This window comes from Chaetodon trifascialis, chromosome 12 (assembly GCF_039877785.1).
Source record: "Chaetodon trifascialis isolate fChaTrf1 chromosome 12, fChaTrf1.hap1, whole genome shotgun sequence".
In the NCBI taxonomy this organism is placed as follows: Eukaryota; Metazoa; Chordata; class Actinopteri; order Chaetodontiformes; family Chaetodontidae; genus Chaetodon; species Chaetodon trifascialis.
In genome coordinates this window covers 11,024,177-11,044,748 of record NC_092067.1, presented here as the reverse complement: position 1 = coordinate 11,044,748, position 20,572 = coordinate 11,024,177, and the positions used below count along the sequence as shown (strand labels likewise).

The 20,572-nt window shown below is 39.8% G+C and overlaps 2 protein-coding genes across 2 annotated transcripts in view; one reads left to right on the top strand and one right to left on the bottom strand.

The window, feature by feature from the left end:
* The window catches only part of coa5 (cytochrome C oxidase assembly factor 5), a 220,527-nt gene that overhangs the window by 12,795 nt on the left and 187,160 nt on the right, over positions 1–20,572 (bottom strand). The gene's annotated exons all lie outside the window — the stretch shown is intronic.
* uxs1 (UDP-glucuronate decarboxylase 1) overlaps positions 2,708–20,572 on the top strand; it is a 31,357-nt gene continuing 13,492 nt past the window's right edge. Inside the window, exons 1-8 of the mRNA XM_070976609.1 lie at positions 2,708–3,532; positions 5,273–5,300; positions 10,586–10,634; positions 12,531–12,574; positions 13,545–13,605; positions 14,338–14,518; positions 18,964–19,068; positions 19,994–20,053. Coding sequence (XP_070832710.1) covers positions 3,442–3,532; positions 5,273–5,300; positions 10,586–10,634; positions 12,531–12,574; positions 13,545–13,605; positions 14,338–14,518; positions 18,964–19,068; positions 19,994–20,053 — 619 coding nt within the window. The 5' untranslated portion in view covers positions 2,708–3,441. The remainder of the gene's footprint in view (positions 3,533–5,272; positions 5,301–10,585; positions 10,635–12,530; positions 12,575–13,544; positions 13,606–14,337; positions 14,519–18,963; positions 19,069–19,993; positions 20,054–20,572) is intronic.

Below are 20,572 nucleotides of genomic sequence, written 5' to 3'. Positions count from 1 at the left end.
AGAGGGAGTAGAGTCTGCACCACCAAGTTTCTACAGTAGCCCAGAATGGACAAAACAAACACAGCCTCTAGCCTGTAGGATCTCCTACACACTTAGAATGGGAGGGTTGAGATGAGTGGGGTTGCATTTTGAAACCACACCTAGATGCCACTGGTCCTTTAACATGCTACCCGAAATATCAGAATACTTCACATAATACTTAATAAAGTCTGATGATTAAGAAGTCAGGAAAGGTTGAATTTTCCATTTCAATTCCATCCATCCATTTTCTATGCCACTTATCCCTTTCGGGGTGGCGGTGGGGCCGGAACCTATCTCAGCTGTCAATGGACGGGAGGTGTCGCCAGCCAACTGCAGGGCACATACACACAACCATTCACACTCACACCTAGGGGCAATTTAGAGTCACCAGTCAACCTAATGAGCATGTTTTTGGTCTGTGGGAGGAAGCCAGAGTACCTGGGGAGAACCCACGCATGCACGGGAAGAACATGCAAACTTCACACAGAAAGGCCCGACCCGGGAATCGAACTGGCGACCTTCTTGCTGTGAGGCACGCGCACTACCTGCTGCGCCACCGTGCAGCCTCCATTTCAATTTCTTAGCAAAACTCACATAATTCTTTTAAGGATGTCATGTTCATTGCTTGTCATCAAGCCCATCATTTCATGCAATACTGCAATACTGTTTAGCAATCGACTGAGAAATCTCAGTTCAAAACAATCAATTCATAACACATTTGAATCAAGAGAAATCTTATTGGCTGACAAAAATGACAGTGCTTAATTTAAAGTTAAATCCACCCATTGCATGCCAGTTGAATATTAGTGTAGCTCAAGATGTGGTTAATCACGCTAATTAATAGGGTAAAAGGCTGAGTGCCATCTCTTAAAAGCCAAACAGTATCATATGAGCAGTTCTATTAAAACAAAAAAGAAAAAATAATTAAAGAAATAGCTATATTTGGTAACCTACTTGTCCTTGTTATTGTTCAGTCAGAGCTGATGTGTGTAAGGAGTGTTTTTAATGAGGTCTGACTGGATTTATACACATGAGAACTGCACGCTCCAGGGCACTCATTGTGGCCTTGTTTGAATAAAACACAGCAGATGTGCCCTCCTGGACACCCCCATGGATGAAGCATGGTGAAGTACCTTGTTTGGTGGCTCAGTGTCGAAGAAAATGTGATAAAGTGCATTCTGGATTGCCCCTCAGTGAAGAAAATGTGACGTGAGGCCCTCTAGGGTGTGCTTTGAAAGCATGAGGCAGTGCAGGCTGCCCCACATATTAGGCAATCACTTGATCTTGATGTGCCTCTGAAAGGTTAACTAGTAAATAGTTTCCTATGTGTTTTAATTAAAGAGCTGTAATAGTTACATTTTAAATCTGAGTCACTTAATAAAACAAATTTTCATTTTAACCGATGTTTGGAACTGTTTCACCATAAATGCATCACCAGTTTCTTGAGTCCGCCACTGGTTCAGAGAATCAGGTGTGTGCAGATGTAATATATGATATTACAGATCTACATTACACAATTACAGATCTGAAGACAACAACCACACCAGGACTGCACTTTTCTTCCCACCTATGTATGAACCAACTTTCTTTCTTTTTTAAAATTTTAACTCAAAGATCATTTGTCTAAGATAAGAAAAATGTGTATACTGTGCTAATGATGGCTTTGTTTGATATGAAAGTATAAATTACTGCAGAAAATTGCTGTTCTGTATTTTCAGACCTCAGTGGTCATCTTGAACTGCTGTTCCAATTCCACATAGTATTTCACTCATAAATCATTGCTTACAAAAAGTGCTCCTCATTGACATGCAGTGTCACTAACGGTCTGACACCAAAACATCCACTGACTGGCAATGTATCATCCAATAATGCAGTTTTTAACATGAACATTCATCACTATCACACAACACACATTGTAAAATCCATTGTATATATTATTTATTGTTAATGTTTTTGGATTTCTTGACTCACTATTTTTGTTGAGCTGTAGGTCTTTTTTCCCATGCAAGTACATTAAATACAACATTTACGTCAGATTCCTTGCAGTCCTTCCAACTCTGATCCTGACTGTGATTATCAGCTGTTCTTCTTGTAGATGACTACAAATATATTCGTGAGTTACTTGTTTTAGTCATTGTTCCGCTTCACCAGTTAAGGTTTGAGACTCAATGGATTAAATTTGAGCTTTTAACACCAAGAATATACATGATAAAAGTTTGATCCACACATTTACATAACAAATATAACACACGTATTGCACAGTCTTTCTGGTTGTCTTTCTATAAATAATACCTGCAGCATAAGGACATACAGTATACATTTACATTTAGCAAATGCAAATCCGTCCACACAAAATGCTTACAGTGCCAAACGGGTTACAGTGGTTGAATCGGTAAAACCAAGAAGGTATTCAACAAGGTTAGATTACTGCACTGTGGAAAGTTTCGTGAGCTGGAATGAATGGGCCATTGTGTCAGTGTTGAAAATAAATGAGTCTGTAACGTGACAGCTTCGCCGTCATGTACAATGATAAAGATTTGATACAATGTTATGGTTTTTTGTAACTCTAAAAAAAATCAACGATCTTTGTAGATTCACACGAATAAAACAAACCGAGTGCTGTGATTTTAGTCTCGCCAAGTGAAATGAACGTCACACAGCCTCCGCAGGAAAAGTCAGGCTGCTCAATCGAGCCATGAGTAATCGCTCCTCTGCCATCCCTCGGCCCAACTGAGAGAAGCAAACTCCGACACTCTGTGCGCATTTGTGCACCTTTAAAATGAACAGCTGTTTCATTTCCCCGGTACTTAACATATAAATGTAAGGCAGGATTCGCATGAGTTGTTTATTTGGCGTCAGCTAGCTTACCAGCTAATGAAAAATACGATGTCAGTTTAGTAGCTTGTTTGCTAGCTGTAGCTGATTGCTAATGTCCTGCTAACGGCTAAGCATTTGTCTTCACAGTGTTAATTGTTGTTGAGGCGTTGCCGCAGTTGTAAACACATCTTTAAAATACCTGTTTACGTAAGAAACGACCATGTCTTGTAGTTAATATAAGTGTTTGTGCAGTCGGGGGTTAAATGGCGCTGATAAATAAGTTTAGATGTAGTTGTGAATGTTGACACTCCACAGTGTTGCTTCCCACCTGACACTCATCGCTACCTGTTTGTACCCTGCTAGCCACGTAAACTGCTCCTGCTTGGTGTTGACGTAGCAGGAGCAGCTAGCTCGCCTGTCCCGTCAAGCTAGTTGCGCTTTATTTGAATTAGGTGTGTAAAGTCAGTGGCAGCTTTGCTTAATAGTATCAAGACACCCGAAAGACCGTACTCCAGCTAGGACATGCACAGTTGAGAGTCAAAATGCTGTAGCTGGACTTAAACGTGTGGCTCGTTGGTTTCCTGGTCCTGTTGCATTGAGCGGATGATGAAGCGGGTCATCTGGCTGATATCAGGATTAAACAGAAGAATGATGAAGCTACTCTTTGCCCTCGCTTTGATCGCCTACATTGCCTGTAAGTACACCCACATGTGTAACTGAATGTATATCATCTGTTAAAACTGTCGTCATTCATGTGACTTTATTTTCAACCAAACTGTAAATTCGTGGGAGTAGTTAAAACTGTCACATCAAACTGTTTGGGGGCAGCCCCCCCACAATGCATCCAAGACTTAGAAGACTGGTTGCACATACATGCTGTTTAAACCAGCCTGGCAGCTTCAAGATTCAGGAACAATGAGATGTACTTCTAGATGGGCTAGGTTTCTTTTTAAGTTCAGGAGGATGCACCGCCTCATTTTTCATTTTCATGGGGTCCTGTTCCCACCAGGGGCGAGAGAGTTTTATGTGATGAAGTGGTGGAGGCAGTTTAGATTTGTATTATTTCCACACCTGCTGAAGGTAACCACTGATTGATTAGTGCATCAACAGAAAACTGATCAGCGACTCTTTATCTAATTAATAGATTGTTCAAGTGATTTATCACAGAATAATACCAAACGTTGCCTCACCACAACCCATCATTCGACTGTAAATTGAATGATTTTCATTATAAGATCGCTGATATAACGACAGAAAATATTTTCAAGAGATTTTTGACTGTGGGAAGTTTTGAAGGACAATTTTCATTATTTTATATAATCAACAGATGAACCAATAATGAAAGTAATTATTAGCTGCAGCTCTACTGGTATTATACATTAATTAAAATGACTATGCTGTCTATTGAAGTAAATTCCCAAGATCATCATGTTCCAAGAGTATGAAGTACAAGTATAAACTTACCAAAACTAATTACTCTGACTGTCGAACTATTATCCTTTTGATGAAATGTTTGATGGGCCTGTTACTTTGCTTTGTTGAACAGAGTGATTGTTGAGAGGATTGTGTCGTGGGTGCACAGTGAACATGGTGTCTGTGAAACTCATGATGTCATCCCCCGTGCCTATCAGACCATATGGCGACAGAGTCACAGTTAATTTGACCACGTTGATTTATACTTATGAACCTTGTGGTTATGGCAAGCTGAGCTCATGTGTTCATTTTATTTGATTCGCATCATGGGTGATTATTCTTCTAATAATGCTTTGTAAGCAGGGGTCAACAATTTATCACTAATGTAAGAAAACATGCTTGTTTGATTTGATTTGATTTATTTGGATCCCCATTAGCTATGGCAATGCCAAAACTATTCTTCCTGGGGTCCATGGTGCAGACCCCAACAAATGTCACGTCATTATTATCTTAATAGTTCTTGCGGTAAAAATGAAAATTGCGATGCAAAAGTGATCATTCCCACTCACTGTGAATTATATCACACATTCAAGACTGAGGCGAGACAAAATCCAGCATTGATTCAACCATTGTCATTGGTTTAATTTTTTATTTGTCTTCGTTCTTCTTTAAGATTAAAGATTGAACCAAAAAAGTTTGGAAGAAAATAAATAGGAAATAACCAGATTTGAAAGACAGGATTTTCATATTAATCCCTTTGAAAATAGTCAGATTTTTTTTATGGATGAGTATGGACATTTTGATCAATGACAACTCAGTGATTTAGTCCACTTGTCAAACAGTAATGATGAAGGAACAGACAGAAAATAAGATAATTACTGGGACTTCTTTCACTGGGCTCTGTTTAGGAGTGTTGCTATTTTTTTTGTTAGACAGACCATAATCGCTGACTGCACAATGCATGCACTTGAATTCATGATACTGGCTTTTTTGTGACAAGTTTTCTCTTTCTGTCTTTCAGCCGTCTGGGGAACATATACGAACATGAGGTACAGTTGATTTCTCTATTACCTAACTACTTTTTAAGAAAATATTCTCAAAAAAAAAGCAAAGTCTAAGTGCCCACAAGTGTTATCACTACAGCTATTTGATAAAAAGGGGGCTGGGCTCCACATGCATTACATATTGAACTATTTCCACTTTTATAACCTCTGTAAACAATCTGTCTTGTCTCTGCCCCGTGTCTTTGTGACGTGACTGTTGGCCTCCGCCTCGTCATTCAAAGCTTCCCAGTTGCGCTGATGAGCACAGGGTTGAATGTTTTTTTACAGGATGTGCTTAGTGTAAAGGGTTTGTTTTTGGGGCAGGCTGAAATGAGCCATGTAGGATTTGATTATTTTTCCTAATGGAAACATTGATCTCTCATGATACATTCAAGGCTTGTCAGAACCTTGAAAATCCAACACCTTACAGACCCGCTGGCACTTTCTGGCATTCAGAGGATTAATCTTTGTATCACTATTTAATCTGCAAGTTCATAGTGTAACAAATATGTAAGGGTGGAAGAAATAATGCTTCATATTCATCATCTCTGGAATGGTTAAGAATAAATGCACTAATCAGAATTCAGAGGAGCGCCCGAGCAGTGGCACTTTTACTCACCTCCATGAAGTCGTCTGTTGTGGAAGGAGTGAGTAGTCAATCAATGAATCAATCAAACTTTATTTCTATAGCACCTTTCATACATAAAAATGCAGCACAAGGTGCTTGACAAAAGATAAAAACATAACGTAGCAATATAAAAGCAACTACCCCTCCCAACACACCCGCAGACATACGTCATGCACACACCCACCCGCACACAACCACACACATACACATAACCACACACACCCACCCCAATGAAAATGGCAGGGCACTGAGGCATCATGAGAGGAAAAAACCACCTACGGGGAGCTCATCCGCACTGCAAAGGATCACCGGCCGTGGCCACAGGGAGCGCCGCCACAACGGAGACCCCCAACCCAGACAAACCGGGGTGGACTCCACACGTAGTGCAGAGCCCCCCAGTCCTCTGCGCCTGAGGGGTCCCCAGGACGACGCCCCGGCGGGCAGACCAGACACCCGTCCCAGTGCGGAGGCCCCCCATGAGGAAGCACTGGAGCTAAAACCTAAAAGACAATAGAATTAAATGACCTAGAACCTAAAAGACAATAAAATAAAGGACCTAAAACCTAAAATTGAATATAATAAAAGGACCTAAGAGCTAAAAGACAAAGTACTGAGATAAAACATGTCTAAGTTAAAAGAACATAAGAAATCAATTGAAAGCTAAACTAAAAAGGTGAGTCTTGAGCCTTCTTTTAAAAATATCAACAGTCTCTGCAGTCCTGATGCACTCTGGCAGGCTGTTCCAAAGCTTCGGACCATAATGGCTGAATGCTGCTTCCCCGTGGGCTTTGGTCCGAACCCTTGGAACAATCAAAAGGCCTGTGCCAGAGGACCTCAGGATCCGCGAGGGCTGGTATGATAAAAACAGGTCAGATAAATAAGATGGCCCAAGACCGTTAAGACACTTAAAAACTAATAAAAGCACCTTAAAGTCGATCCTGAAACACACGGGGAGCCAATGCAGCGATTCTAAAACCGGTGTAATGTGCTCCCGCCCTCTGGTCCTCGTCAGCACACGTGCGGCTGAGTTCTGTAGTAATTGTAAGTTATAGATAGTCTTTTTGGGAAGACCAGAGAGCAGGGCATTACAATAATCTAGACGGCAGGAGATAAAAGCATGCATCAGCACCTCCGTGTTAGCCTGAGAGAGAAACGGGCGGACTCTGGCTATATTTTTAAGATGGTAAAAACCAATCTTTGTTATATTTTTAATATGAGGAATAAAACTAAGCTCAGAGTCTAAAATGACGCCCAGGTTCTTAACAGATTGTGATGGTGTAAAACCTTGTAGTTTTGGTAAAAGTGTCTCTCTCTTGCCTTCAGGACCAATAACTAAAACCTCTGTTTTATCCTGGTTGAGCTGTAGGAAGTTTTCTGCCATCCATGACTTAATGTCTAAAATACAGTTTAAAAGGTTATCAATAGGCCCCATGTCATCAGGAGACACGGCAATGTAAAGCTGTGTATCATCACCGTAGCTATGAAAACTGATGCCGTGTCTCCTGATGACATCCCCAAGGGGAAGCATGTAAAGATTAAAAAGTACTGGACCTAAAATTGACCCTTGGGGTACCCCACATTTCATTTCACGGGTTCCGGAGGAACATGTATCCAAACTTACATAGAAACAACGGTCTGTGAGATAGGAGTAAAACCATTTAAAAACAGTACCAGAGAGGCCCACCAGGTTTCTGAGTCTATTTAATAAAATGTGGTGATCTACTGTATCAAAGGCAGCACTTAGATCCAGTAGCACCAGGACTGTGAGTTTTTGTGAGTCCGCATTACACCTGATATCATTTAAAATCTTTAAGAGGGCTGTCTCGGTACTGTGGTTCACTCTAAAACCAGACTGATATTTCTCTAAAATGTTGTTAGTATTTAAAAAATAATTTAGTTGGTTAAAAACCAGCTTTTCTAAAATCTTACTAATAAAGGGTAAGTTGGATACGGGTCTATGGTTATTAGGAATGCTGGGGTCTAAATTGCTCTTCTTCAGAAGGGGCTTCACCACTGCCATTTTGTAGGCAGCAGGGAAGACACCCGTCTGAAGAGAGCAATTCACTATATTTAAGATTTGTTCCTCAAAGAATCCATAAAATGTCTTTAAAAGTGATGTGGGAATTGGATCTAAAAGGCAGGTTGTTGGATTTACCTGGGAGAAAACTCGACCAAGTGTCCTCGCATCAACCAGGTCAAAACTCTCCAGTGTTTCCTCGGGTAAAATCGACTGTCCAGGTGTGTTAAAAGTTACATTCTGATGTGATACAAGCCTGGATCTGATGTCATCGATTTTACTTCTGAAGTGGTCTGCAAAGTCTTCGCAGAGGGCGTCCGTTGGTGTCTCTGGGGATTTTTTAGAAATAGTATTAGTTAAAAGATCGAAGGTGGAGAAAAGTAATTTTGGGTTGTTTTTATTATTTGAGATGAGGTTTGAGAAATGGGATATTCTTGCCTGTTTGACTGTTTTATTGTACGATTTGAGTTGTTCACGGAATATTTCATAGTGAACTGTGAGTTTGTTTTTTCTCCACCTTCTCTCTGCAATCCTGCATAGTCTTTTTGATTTTTTAATTTCATCTTTACTTCTCCACGGGGGTAAAGGTTTTGTTTTTACAGTTTTCGTTAACAGTGGAGCCACAGAGTCTAAAGATGATTGCAATTTCCTGTTAAAATTGTCAACAATAAAATCACAGGGTGCAGGTAAGACTTCTGCAGGAGTGCTCTGTAAAATCTCGATAAAATTTGCAGCCACTTCAGAAGTTAGGTGGCGTTTCCTCACTGTTCTCACCGGGGCGCCCTGATGTTTAAAACTGGCGATATTAAAATACACACAATAATGGTCCGACACCGCCAGGTCAACAACAGAGGACACACCAGTAGAGAGGCCATAAGTTATGACCAGGTCCAGGGTGTGTCCTCTGTTGTGAGTTGGCTGTGTGACGTGCTGATAAAAATCCATGCAATTTAAAAGGTTTAAGAATTCTCTGGACAGTGAGTCCGAGGTGTTATCAACGTGCAGGTTAAAATCGCCAATTCTGTTATAAGTGGTGTGTATGATTGATAAAAGCTCTGAAAAATCACTGATAAAAGCGGTGGAATGATGGGGTGGTCTATAAACAGTAGTCTAATGAGGTTTTATACTGAACATGATTAGATTAGATTCAACTTTATTGTCATCATCAGAGTGCAACACAGAGTCAATGAAATGCAGATTAGCATCTAACCAGAAGTGCAAATAGTCATAATATCCAAAAAAATATAATAGTAGTGCAAGTGACATGAAGTATAAACAATATGAGGTATGTGCAGGTAGTGCAGGTAATTGCTATGAAACCATAAAAACATGTGCAACACAGTATGTAAACAGGTGATACGTGCAACAGGTAGTAAGTGGGCCAGCGGCGTTCTTCAGTGGTCTGATGAATGTGATCTTTATCAGCACGAGACTTTGTACTCTATGATGCTATGTAGTTTTACCCATTTAATGAACCAATCCTGACAAGAGCGTGCAGTGCGAGACAAAAAACACATCATTATTCTTCCAACCAAGGGAAATCAGGATCTTGCCATAATGTATATTGCCTCAATATCAATAAAGATAAAAATGAAAGTAATTTGCTGCTCAGGTATTGAATACTTGTCTTTTTATAGCTGGCCCAAACCCCATAAATCTTGTTTCTCGCAGTGGACTTTCACAGTCTCCCTACTACTACTGTTGCATACATTTCTACATATTATGTACCAGATCACAGCTTGTCTCTCAGTAATAGCTGAGCTGTGATGGCCACGGTGTGATTGAGATGGTTAAAAAAAACAGTAATGAGTTGATAAATCTGTTGATGCTGTTCAGAGATGACAGCTACACTGAATTTATTTATTCAAGGTTCAAAATAGCAAACATGCCCTGTCAAAGCCAGTGAAGTAGTACAAGGAGTCAGAGTCGTGGCAGGAGCTGTTGAACATCACCTCTGCACTGTATTCCCTGTTGTCAAACTGGCCTCCCTCTGTCTCAGAGGCTGTGTTCAGTCCCAGTGCGGCCGTGTTCACTGGGAGGCTGCTGAGCCTGGATATGTTCCCCGCTTGCCTAGCTCCATCCCTGGTGCCTTTTCCGGGGGGCACTTTCCACCAGCATTTTCAGTGCTAACACTCTGAGTTAGCCAATAGGACAGGTGGCTAACTGAGCTAACCATTTAGCATTTAGCGATTACTCTGGGTATGCTGCCCTGTATTTGTCTGGAGTATGACTTTGACAGGTGTCCAGTTCTTTTATATTGCCCCCTTAAGCTCTCTGGTTGTGTTAGGCCGTTATTTACAGTATTGCCAACCCATGAGGGCTATGTGATTTTAGGATTATTGTGATGAATGTGTTTGATTTAACACGTCTTTAATTTAAAAGCACAGTTCTTTGTAACAAACAGCAGGCAAAAAATGGCACTATCAAGCTATACATATATAGATATTGTGATATAAAGTTATGTGATTTGATTCATATATATGTCATATATATATATCATATATGTTAACGGATTGGTAGGGGTGGTGTGGTGTGTTGTGTGTTGCTATGGTACCGTGCCCCTCAAGTCAGGGGCTATTTTCAATGGCCTTGTGATTGTTGCTGCAATCATCTCATCCCCCCTCTGCTGTCTTTCTCTTGTCATAGGTCGATACAAGAACACGGAGAAATGAAGATTGACCAGAGAATTGATGAAGTGAGTTTGATTCAGAAAGCTCTTTTCACCCCCTAATGTGTTTTCACCCTCCTTGGTCAGGAGGTCAGCTGGAGGTTGTCAGCGACTGTTTATCTCTCTGTCATAAACATATTAGTACACACTTTACCCTTCTAAAGACGTGTATGTTCGGACATTCTGTTGATTTACATTCTTTTGCAACCTCCACATGCTTTGGCCTTACATAGTGATGATTGATTGATTGAGCCCATAAACTCTGGTGCAGCCTGGCGTGAATCGCTGCAGTTTTAACCTCACCCACACCAATCCCAATCCTCATAAAACGCTGAATTTTTAAGATCGCCTCGTGTTGAGAATTCAACTTCGCATCTTTTTATACTTTCTGAGCTCTTGCATAAACATCACACTTTGCCCTCTTGTCAGATCAAAGTAAGTGCTCCTCAGCACAATTGGGATTTTTGAAACCCCTTAACATTGAAAAACTGTTCCACTGTGTTAAAGGAGATGTCTTTCAATATGTGGAGTAATGCTACACGGCAGCTGAAATAAAAGTCTGAAGTGAAATAGGTCTATATTCTCACACACACACACACACACACACACACGCACACACACACACACACACACACACACACACATATATATATATACATATAAACATATTTCTCAACTCTTCATTTATGTATTATGTGTCAATTATCCCTAAAATTAAACTATTGCAAAACTGATGGGGCCATTACACTCATTCTGCTACTTTCCCAAATTATGAGTTAAGCAGCTGTCTGTTCAGGCTAAATAAACTGACTGTTGCCCATTCCTGAGAAAAATGTAGAAATATCTGGTTGTTTTTTTTTTTGCTCCTGAGAACACTGGATGTGTTTATTGACAGACAGATTCCCCACAGTTGAAGCATGTGTGCATGGCAGATGGCTGTGAGCAAAAACAAGATTAACTCTCAGCTTTCTTTCTTTCTTTCTTTCTTTCTTTCTTTCTTTCTTTCTTTCTTTCTTTCTTTCTTTCTTTCTTTTTTTTGTGGTGATGGGATCATTCAACAAGTAGATGATGTTCCCTTAATATGAATAAAGCAAATTGCCTCTTATTTCTGTTTTATTAATTTTGATTTTTTTTTTATTTGATCACAGTTGATATGAATGTTCCTGCAAATGGGAAACAGAATTTTATTTACCGTTGCCTAGTCTCACATAGTATGGGAAAAGGAACATAGTATAGTAACATTTAGAATATGCACTTATGTATGCTGTAGGAGTACCGTAGTTTGCCAGTGAAACAGAATTGTCATGTAACGCCTGAATATTGACTTGTGAAAATCTGTTGTTGTGGAGCAGATAGTGTGGTCACTTTGGACATTTGATAACAGAAAAAAAGAGCGGGTTGCTCACTGTGAACCTCTGCTGTGGAACATCAGTGCAATGTCAGATCAATTTGTAATTTGACCTTAACACTCTGTTCAAAGCACCGCTGTGCTTAAGCTCAGTCTCATAACGTATTAAAATACAGCAAGGACAAAGATCATTGTTAACTTATGTTGTAAGCAGGGATTGGGTTCAATATCCTTGGCATAATATTAATCTGAACAGTTTAAATTAACGTTGATATCTTACATCAATGGATTTGGCTCTCACAGGGTCATACTTTGCTTTCCACAGGGTATCTGCAGGTCCTGAAATGATTGAGTTTTCTCAAAGACAAGCCCTCAGAGGGTGACAAAAAGTTAATATTTGAAAAACGAATTATTTTTATATTTTCTCTTTCCTGTCATAGGCGGTTAAGTTTGTTATGAACTATTTTTGTATCCAATCGTGGCCTGTCAGGAGACGTTATACACCCACAACACACCCACACTGACTTGTGCTCTCATCTCAAATACTGCATCTCTCCTTTTTCGTCTCACTTTAGGCTGTGGCTCCTCTCAGAGAGAAGATTCGTGATCTGGAACAGAGGTGTGTATTCCTTTTTGATGCACAAATGTGCGCGCACACACACACACACACACACACACACACACACACACTCTCAAAATTACTGAAAAGTGTTGTGACGTGTTTGCAAAAAATGTCATTTTCTTTCAAAGCAAAACTAGAACACCTAGTGTTCTACACCACATAATTAGCATAAAGTGAGCCTTTAAACATGCATGTATGCATGTGCTTTCAGAGGTTAATGATTTGTGTTACCTCTGATGCTTTGAATGCTAATAACGCAGAAATATAAAGCTACTTGTTTAGATGATTGCTTCCATGTGAGCCCCATGTTCCCACAACATGCTGCGTTCGAGGTTGTCTAAACTTGTAACATGCGACAGGATTGCAAGACCCTTTTAAATGAATGTACTGTATCTCTGCATGATCCTCCTTAAACACCATTGTAAAGTGCTGCAGGGGGATTGTGTACCATGGTGCAGGCACAATCTGTGCTCTGTTGTGCCTGAGTTCATTTGAGACACGTTTGACACATTGAATGCTAATGAGACACAACTATATTTATGCTATTTTGGTGATTGAAAGTACAATTCTGGTTAATTACAACATCAGCATTATTTATGTAGGTTTGTCCAGCGTTTCTGTCCGAGACCCAAGATCCTGAGATCTTGGAATTTTGCAGCATCTCTAAATTATCAATCAGTCCAGAAAGACAAATTTTTAAATACATTTTTAGTTCAGTAAATCTGTATCTCAAGCTTTAGATAAAGATGCAGTAAGACCCTGTATTGTTTTAGAGTTTCTTGGGCAAAGCTTCACTTGTGCTGCTTGTTATGAGAGCAGAGTTCTCATAAAAATGCAGTGAAGGTACCTTTATTTATTATTCAACAACTGGATTCATAGTTATGACACAGGTGTTATTCTGTCTTGTTTACTTCAGATTGAGTTTTTCTTGTTCATCACTAAGGAGTTTTTCTTCCCTTTCTCTCAGTTTTTCTCAGAAATACCCACCTGTGAAATTCCTGTCAGAAAAGGATCGCAAGAGAATTTTGGTATGCAACAAACACACAATTTGAAACAATAACACATCCACAATAGAGTCCTGAGTCAGTGTCTATTGTACATGCAAGTCCTGACAGACTGTAACCCCAACTTCACTTACAGCTGTTCACACAATTTAAATGGTTTTACACAACCGCTGTCTTATTTCTAGCTGAGCTAGCAAAAGTTTGCACAGACGTTCAGATGTTCAGGTAAACATTTTGTTGCCATTGGACTGTGATGAAATTTGTTTTCATTTGTTTCGTTCCCCTTTTGGATGAGTTGTAATAATCTGTCAGGATGACAGTCTGACTTTTCATCCAATACCACGAGCAGGTCCAAATTTTAATTTATGCAGTACATGAGCAAATACTTGCAAAACTAATGTCATTCCCATCAGCCTCGGATGTTCTTCTTGTTTAGTACTAATTAACAAACGTTAGCATGCACACTAAATTGACCATTACCCGCTATACATGAGCATTTTGGCATTGATAATATTGTACTCACTAAGTAAAGTGCTGAGATCTGGGAACACTCATTTCATCATAACATAATTTGTTTTTCAGTATGGTACATTTAAAAAAAAAAATTGTGTGTGTGTTGCCTGAGTCTACTAACAAAGTAGTGAACACAAAACAAAATTTACCCAAGAAATTTAACAAATAAACCCTCTGGGGGACACATGTTATTGCTAGAATACCCTTTAATGATGTTTTCATACATGCATATTCTTCCACTAGATTACTGGAGGGGCTGGTTTTGTGGGTTCCCACCTTACTGACAAGCTGATGATGGATGGCCACGAGGTGACTGTGGTGGACAACTTTTTCACAGGAAGGAAAAGGAATGTGGAGCACTGGATTGGCCATGAAAACTTTGAGCTCATCAATCATGATGTGGTGGAGCCTCTGTATATTGAGGGTGAGTGAGAGAGTAATTGTGGAATTGTGATGACTTTGGTTTTACTTCCTGATGGGGATGCAGGAAGGACCAGCATGGCCAGAGCTGACTAAAACTGATTAAACTATCGAGGAGCCAGGGAGGACTCACAGTTGATTTTGGTAATGGTGTTTCTACTTTAATGACAAATACTCTACCTTTATCTTCTGCCCTCATGGTGCGTAAAGCTACACAGCTATGTGGCAAGCTAAATACAGTTGCAGTCAAGGTTGAAGACAGTTGTCGGCATTTGAAGTTTTCACTGGAAGCAAATGTGAAACAGTGTTGGACAATTGTGATTACAAATCAGAAACAGATGAGATACTGTAAACAAGATCAAACATATTGTACAATTTAATATAGTAACAAAGAAGATGGGCTCATAAAAGTTCAGACTAGCTGTCAAATTAGTTAATTGAGCTTCATGCCAGGAAGAAAGAATCAGTAGTGAAAAAGGAACATTAAGTCCCCACGTGAAGGAAAGCACAGTAATTCATCTAGTAACCATACACATAGAGTCGAAAAGCTAGTATAGAGGCTCGCTTTCTTAACACCAAGTTGATCATAGGAAAACTAGATGCTTTCATTTCTAGATGCTTTCATTTCATTTGGGGAGTAGAGGAAGATGCCTGTTTTAGTACTTATTAAAGTAGTAGATATCCATTTGTCTTAGAAAATGGACCGAAAACTGAGTCTCAAAGCTCTCAGAAGTTACATTGAGCGGTGAAAAAGTGGAACAGAAGTGGGTTTAGACTTTGGCTTTCCATTATAAGTAAAATTATAATTAACAATTTAATTGAAAAAAAGCAAGTAGTATAATTGATATCACTGAAAGAATCATAACACAGAACATGAAACATTGATGCACAATTTCTCAATTCTTTCTTTAATGTCTACTACAGTTCACACAGAAACAGGCACACCTGTAAGCACTGCAGTAAATCCTACTTTAGTCAAAATTGCTTTATTTAGATTTTGTCAGAGAGATGTTGTTTCGGTAGTTCTGTCAGTAATCTGCTTACATAAATGTGTGATCAAGCCCTTTAGGTCTCTGCGTCTGAAAAATGTTTGCCAAAGTTGTAAGTCATTCAGATGTACAGATTGCTGTCTGCATACAGCAGTTACATCTCATGTAATGGCCTTTGTGAGTGAAGCCCACTTTGATTATACAGGGTTGCATAAGGATGTGGCTTGTTAATTCTTTATAGCGCAGATGCAATACATCAAACATGACATTTGCTGCTTATCGCCGTAGTAGAGATCAGCAACACAGAACATTAACGCACAAATTGTGCATGATCAAAGCAGGGATCTCCTGCATGTCTTCCAGGAATGTATTTGAGAAGTGGGTTCAACTCCCATCCAACTCCCAACCCCTATTATTAAAACAGCTTAGTTAAGAAACAAACTTGTGATCAGAATGAACACGTCATCATACTGCCGAGTCGTCACTTGTGGCTGAGTCACACTGTTAAAGTGCTGTTGTTGGTTAAAAACTGCATTGGAACTCAAAACAGGCAAAATACTGTATATACCACACAAAATATCTGCAACTTGTATAGGTTTGGGGTATAAAAATTATCTGTTTTTAAAAGGTCTAGTTGTATATGAATGTGATACATTATACTGGTTGTTACAACTTTGCTGCTAAAGCTTGTTACAGCTGTTAACATCAGACAGCAGAAATTCACAGGGGGATGTAAAATGTATGAAACCCCAGAGGGGTCAAAAACTACAGGAGGCTATCATGATGCTAATAAAGTTAAATATAGAAATGGACCCAGGCTTAGCTCACAGTTAGAACCTCTGCTTTGATACTGTTTCCATCTCTTCATTTATCCTCACTGGACAACAGCCTATGCTTCGATATGGTTACCTAACCTCAGAATCCGTTTTCCCAATGGGTTCTCATATTGCTCGTGAGCTCTGGCGGCTATGATGCTAGGTATATCCTGGGCAAATCCAAGTGGTTTGGATCGATGTATATTGGGTATATAAAGCCTGATCCATTTTTAAGCTTTTGTTTGTTTGCTTTCTGTATACCACCTGTCAAAAGCACCCTGTGGAGCTCTGTTAGAGTCAGAAACTGCAGGTGGGGGCAGGGTTGGGGATAGGGCTTTTGAAATGCTGCATAAACAGCAATAGCAGCAAGTGATAACAGCATTTTTTTTTTCAAATCAGAAGCACAAGAACAGGCAGAGCAGAGAAAAAGCAAGCTGAGGATTGAGTGAATAGCACCAATGTGCACATGTTAAAGCAAAGAAGATGGAATTTCAGTCTGGTTTGTAGTTTATTGTATAGAAGAAGAATCAATTTAAAATGAGTCTTGACAACTACATGAAAATTACTTGGCCATCCCATGAAATACCATGACTGTCCACATTGTTGTATTCTTGCATTTGGTACAAATAATGAATCAAAAAGTAAGTCCCCTCAAAAAAGGTAAATTGACAACAGGCAGTGGGAGATTTCCTGCTGCTGGTGATTGAAAATATGACACCAGTCACTTCTGGGAAGGAAATGAAGTTTTGCATTGAACAGAAATGTGGAGACAGAAGATGGAACAAGCTATGAAAGTGAAAATGTTTTTGCTTTCTGAATCATGAGGTCAAGCCTTCAATTGGTGACGACATTCAGCTTGAAAAGCTGATAATAGAGTGGCTTAGAAAATGCGAAAAGGGTAGGGAGTGCTAGAGAATGGGTCAGAGATGGTTACGAGATAGCTTTGAACACATACTACACGATTACATCTTTATGTATTATTTTCAAGGTTATGCCAAGGAAGCCCATGTTAGTGACGCATGGGTTGGCTTTGACGTCCTTTGAATCCGCATTTACACATAAATCATTCACCAGCCACTCAACCAAATGACTCTTTGATTTAGGAACCCACACCCACATGAACATTTTCCTCCACTGGTCCCTGTAGGCCATTGTGCCTTTTAAATTATGTTGAGCAGCGCAAGCTTTACAGGTGATTTGTTTATTGTATGTTTTATTGGTGAATGAGTGTTTTCCTTAATGATTTACTTCAGCGATTATAGAGGCTGCTTTCAGGAATTTTAAACCTTTCCATACTCGAAGCAATGTCACTCCAGCAAATATCGTGGGATGTTTAGGCAGCAGAACTAGAAACTGTAGTTATAAACTTGACAGGACGAGGAAGCTCTTACCTTGTGAGGCAGCTGGATTCACAAGGTCCTGAGAGAAGCCATCTTGCCAGGCTTCAAGTTACATGCTTGTGGTCAGATGACAGTGGTTCGGACCAGTCAGCGTCCAATGATGAACCACTGGCAGCTACAGCCGGACATGGGTTAGATGAGGCAACAGCACGACTGTTTTGTTTGATGACTCCTAACAAGGTTAGCGTAGATGCTGCTGTAGCATCAGATATATCAGAACTGGAGACTATTTCTTGATAGACAGATAGTTCATCCAATCAGCTGGAAAGTATTTTTTGAAACTTCCTACTCTTTTCCAAACACTTTCTATGGATGTCTCCCAAACAATCTGGCGCATCATGTGCACGGAAACTATACCAGATTTTGGTGCCAGTTATATGGAAGGATCTCATAGGATGCATAGATAGATACTTGTTTCTTCCACTTTCTTTCTGTCCTCCTCCGGGCTTGTCAAGGCACTTTGGGGAATTATTAAATCAGGGTTGTGATTTGACTTTTGGTCGTGTAAGCTTAAGGGGGCTCACTGAATCTGGATGGTTTTACAGGAGGCATTCAGCCGCCCCTCTTGTATGGTACATCACCTTCACCTACGTAACCTTTGCACAGTAATTTTGAAATCAATTGGGATGACAGATCGATGAGTAGATTCACCGTTGCCAAGGAGCCACATCCACTGTCACTTTGAGTGAATCTCAATCCATCAAATCCGTTGGACTTGGTCCAATTATCTGTCCAGGTGCTTGACCATGTCTCTCTAGTGCTGATGAGATTTTTCATGTTCTTGGGGGTTACTGACAATGATGCTGTGGAGCTTCTTCATGTTGGAGTCAGTGGTGTCAAGACTGGGGGTTTCTCCCCTGGCTGGTGGAGGTACGGTTAATCAGGGTTGTGATTTGACTTTTGGTTGTGTAAGCTTAAGGGGGCTCACTTAATCTGGATGGTTTTGCAGGAGGCATTCACCCGCTCCTCTTGTACGTAGGGCTTTCCAGAGACCTTTGTTGATCACAGTGCATAGTAGTAGTAGTAGTAGTAGTAGTAGTAGTAATGTCAATCTGAACTAATTCCCTCAGTAGTGTACATCAGACGTGACAGACATGTTTTTGTGTGACTCACACTCTGTTAAGGTCAAGGTTCCAAAAAGCTGCGGCATTCAGAAACTGAAGAAAGAATTCATTTGCTCTGTCATTTTGAATTAACAGATGCATTTAAAGATGAGATGATTTGTGTTTCTCCTGCTCTATACAGTGGACCAGATCTATCACCTGGCGTCTCCAGCGTCTCCTCCCAACTACATGTACAATCCCATCAAAACACTCAAGACAAACACTATTGGCACTCTTAACATGCTTGGTGAGTACTCAAAGGTCAGGCTACAGACTGAGTAAATAAAAGAGTAAAGTATATGAAAAAAAAGTAGTATATGAAAAAAAAATGTGTGTGTATATGTATATGTGTGTATGTATGTATGTGTATATGTGTGAGTGTATGTATGTGTGTGTGTGTGTGTGTGTGTGTGTGTGTGTGTGTGTGTGTGTGTGTGTGTGTGTGTGTATGTGTATATATATGTGTGAGTGTATATATGTATATGTGTGTGTGTGTGTGTGTGTGTGTGTGTGTGTGTGTGTGTGTGTGTGTGTATACACTGTATATTTTTTATTTTAATGTGCCTCTTGCTGAACTTTCTTATGGGCACTGTAATGCATTTGTCATTTATCATTTCTAATGTCATGTGAAAATAAAACCAGTTAGTAAGCCACAAAATACAGTTAAGTTATTTTCGAGTTGTCTGAGATTCTTCAGTGCTTCGAGATTCAGTTGATAAAGATGTGTTTTCATTCTTTTTTTCCCTTAGGTTTTGAGCTTTGATTTATGTGAACTGCTTACAGTCCAAATATCCAGCAAAATACTGAATGTTTTAAATGAAAGTATTTTTTCTTTTTTGTCTCGGTGCTGTCAGGCAGCAGAATCTTATATTTAATTAAAACATCTCCTGTGAATTACTTCTTATGTCAGTAACAAATGGAATCTGTTCTTTTATTCGTATTGTCAAAGCACTGTATAAATATTAACATATACTTTGATAATATTGGGAACATTGCAGTGGAAGACAAAAAAGAGCAAGCACTATGTGTTTGTTTAAAAGGTGAATAGTTTGTGCAGCCTTGGCAGTGGTACAGTATGTGCTGTCTGATCTGCCTGTGTACTCTGGTTTAAGGACAGGTTTGATCTCAGAAATGCACAAGAGGACTGTTCTCACTGTGTTGTTTCTTCCAAGGTCTGGCCAAACGTGTGGGTGCCAGACTTCTCCTGGCTTCTACTTCCGAGGTTTATGGAGGTAAGAAAGATGCCTCTCACTCATCTTATAGTTTTGTTTTTTTTACATAACCAGACTGAACAGGTTCTGCTTTACAATGACTGTCAACAAGTGTGTAACTTTATGGACTTCTTTAGACTGGATACAACAGAATTTTGTTTCTATGAATCATCCAGCAATCCTCAGTAAAATGATGTTTAGACTGATGCAGCAACCACATCCAAAGACATGTTTTTTAATCAATCTTTTTAGGGGTTTTTTTTGTTTGTTTGGTTTTTTTTTGGAAAGCAGATTGTTAATCATGTTCTAAAACCTCCAAAGATGGCCAACGTTCGCACATTTCTTAATTTTCGGAGACCAGCTGTCTACCACATCTGGATCTCTCTGTGATCGCTTGTGCTTTATTCTAGTCAGTCCCACATGGTTATCATTGCTTTAGAGGCAGCATTTATGATAAATCACTATTGGTACGCTTCTGGGGAGTCAGTGGTCACATGAACCTCTGGTGTGGATGGAGCTGCTTCTCTATGGTAGAGAGGA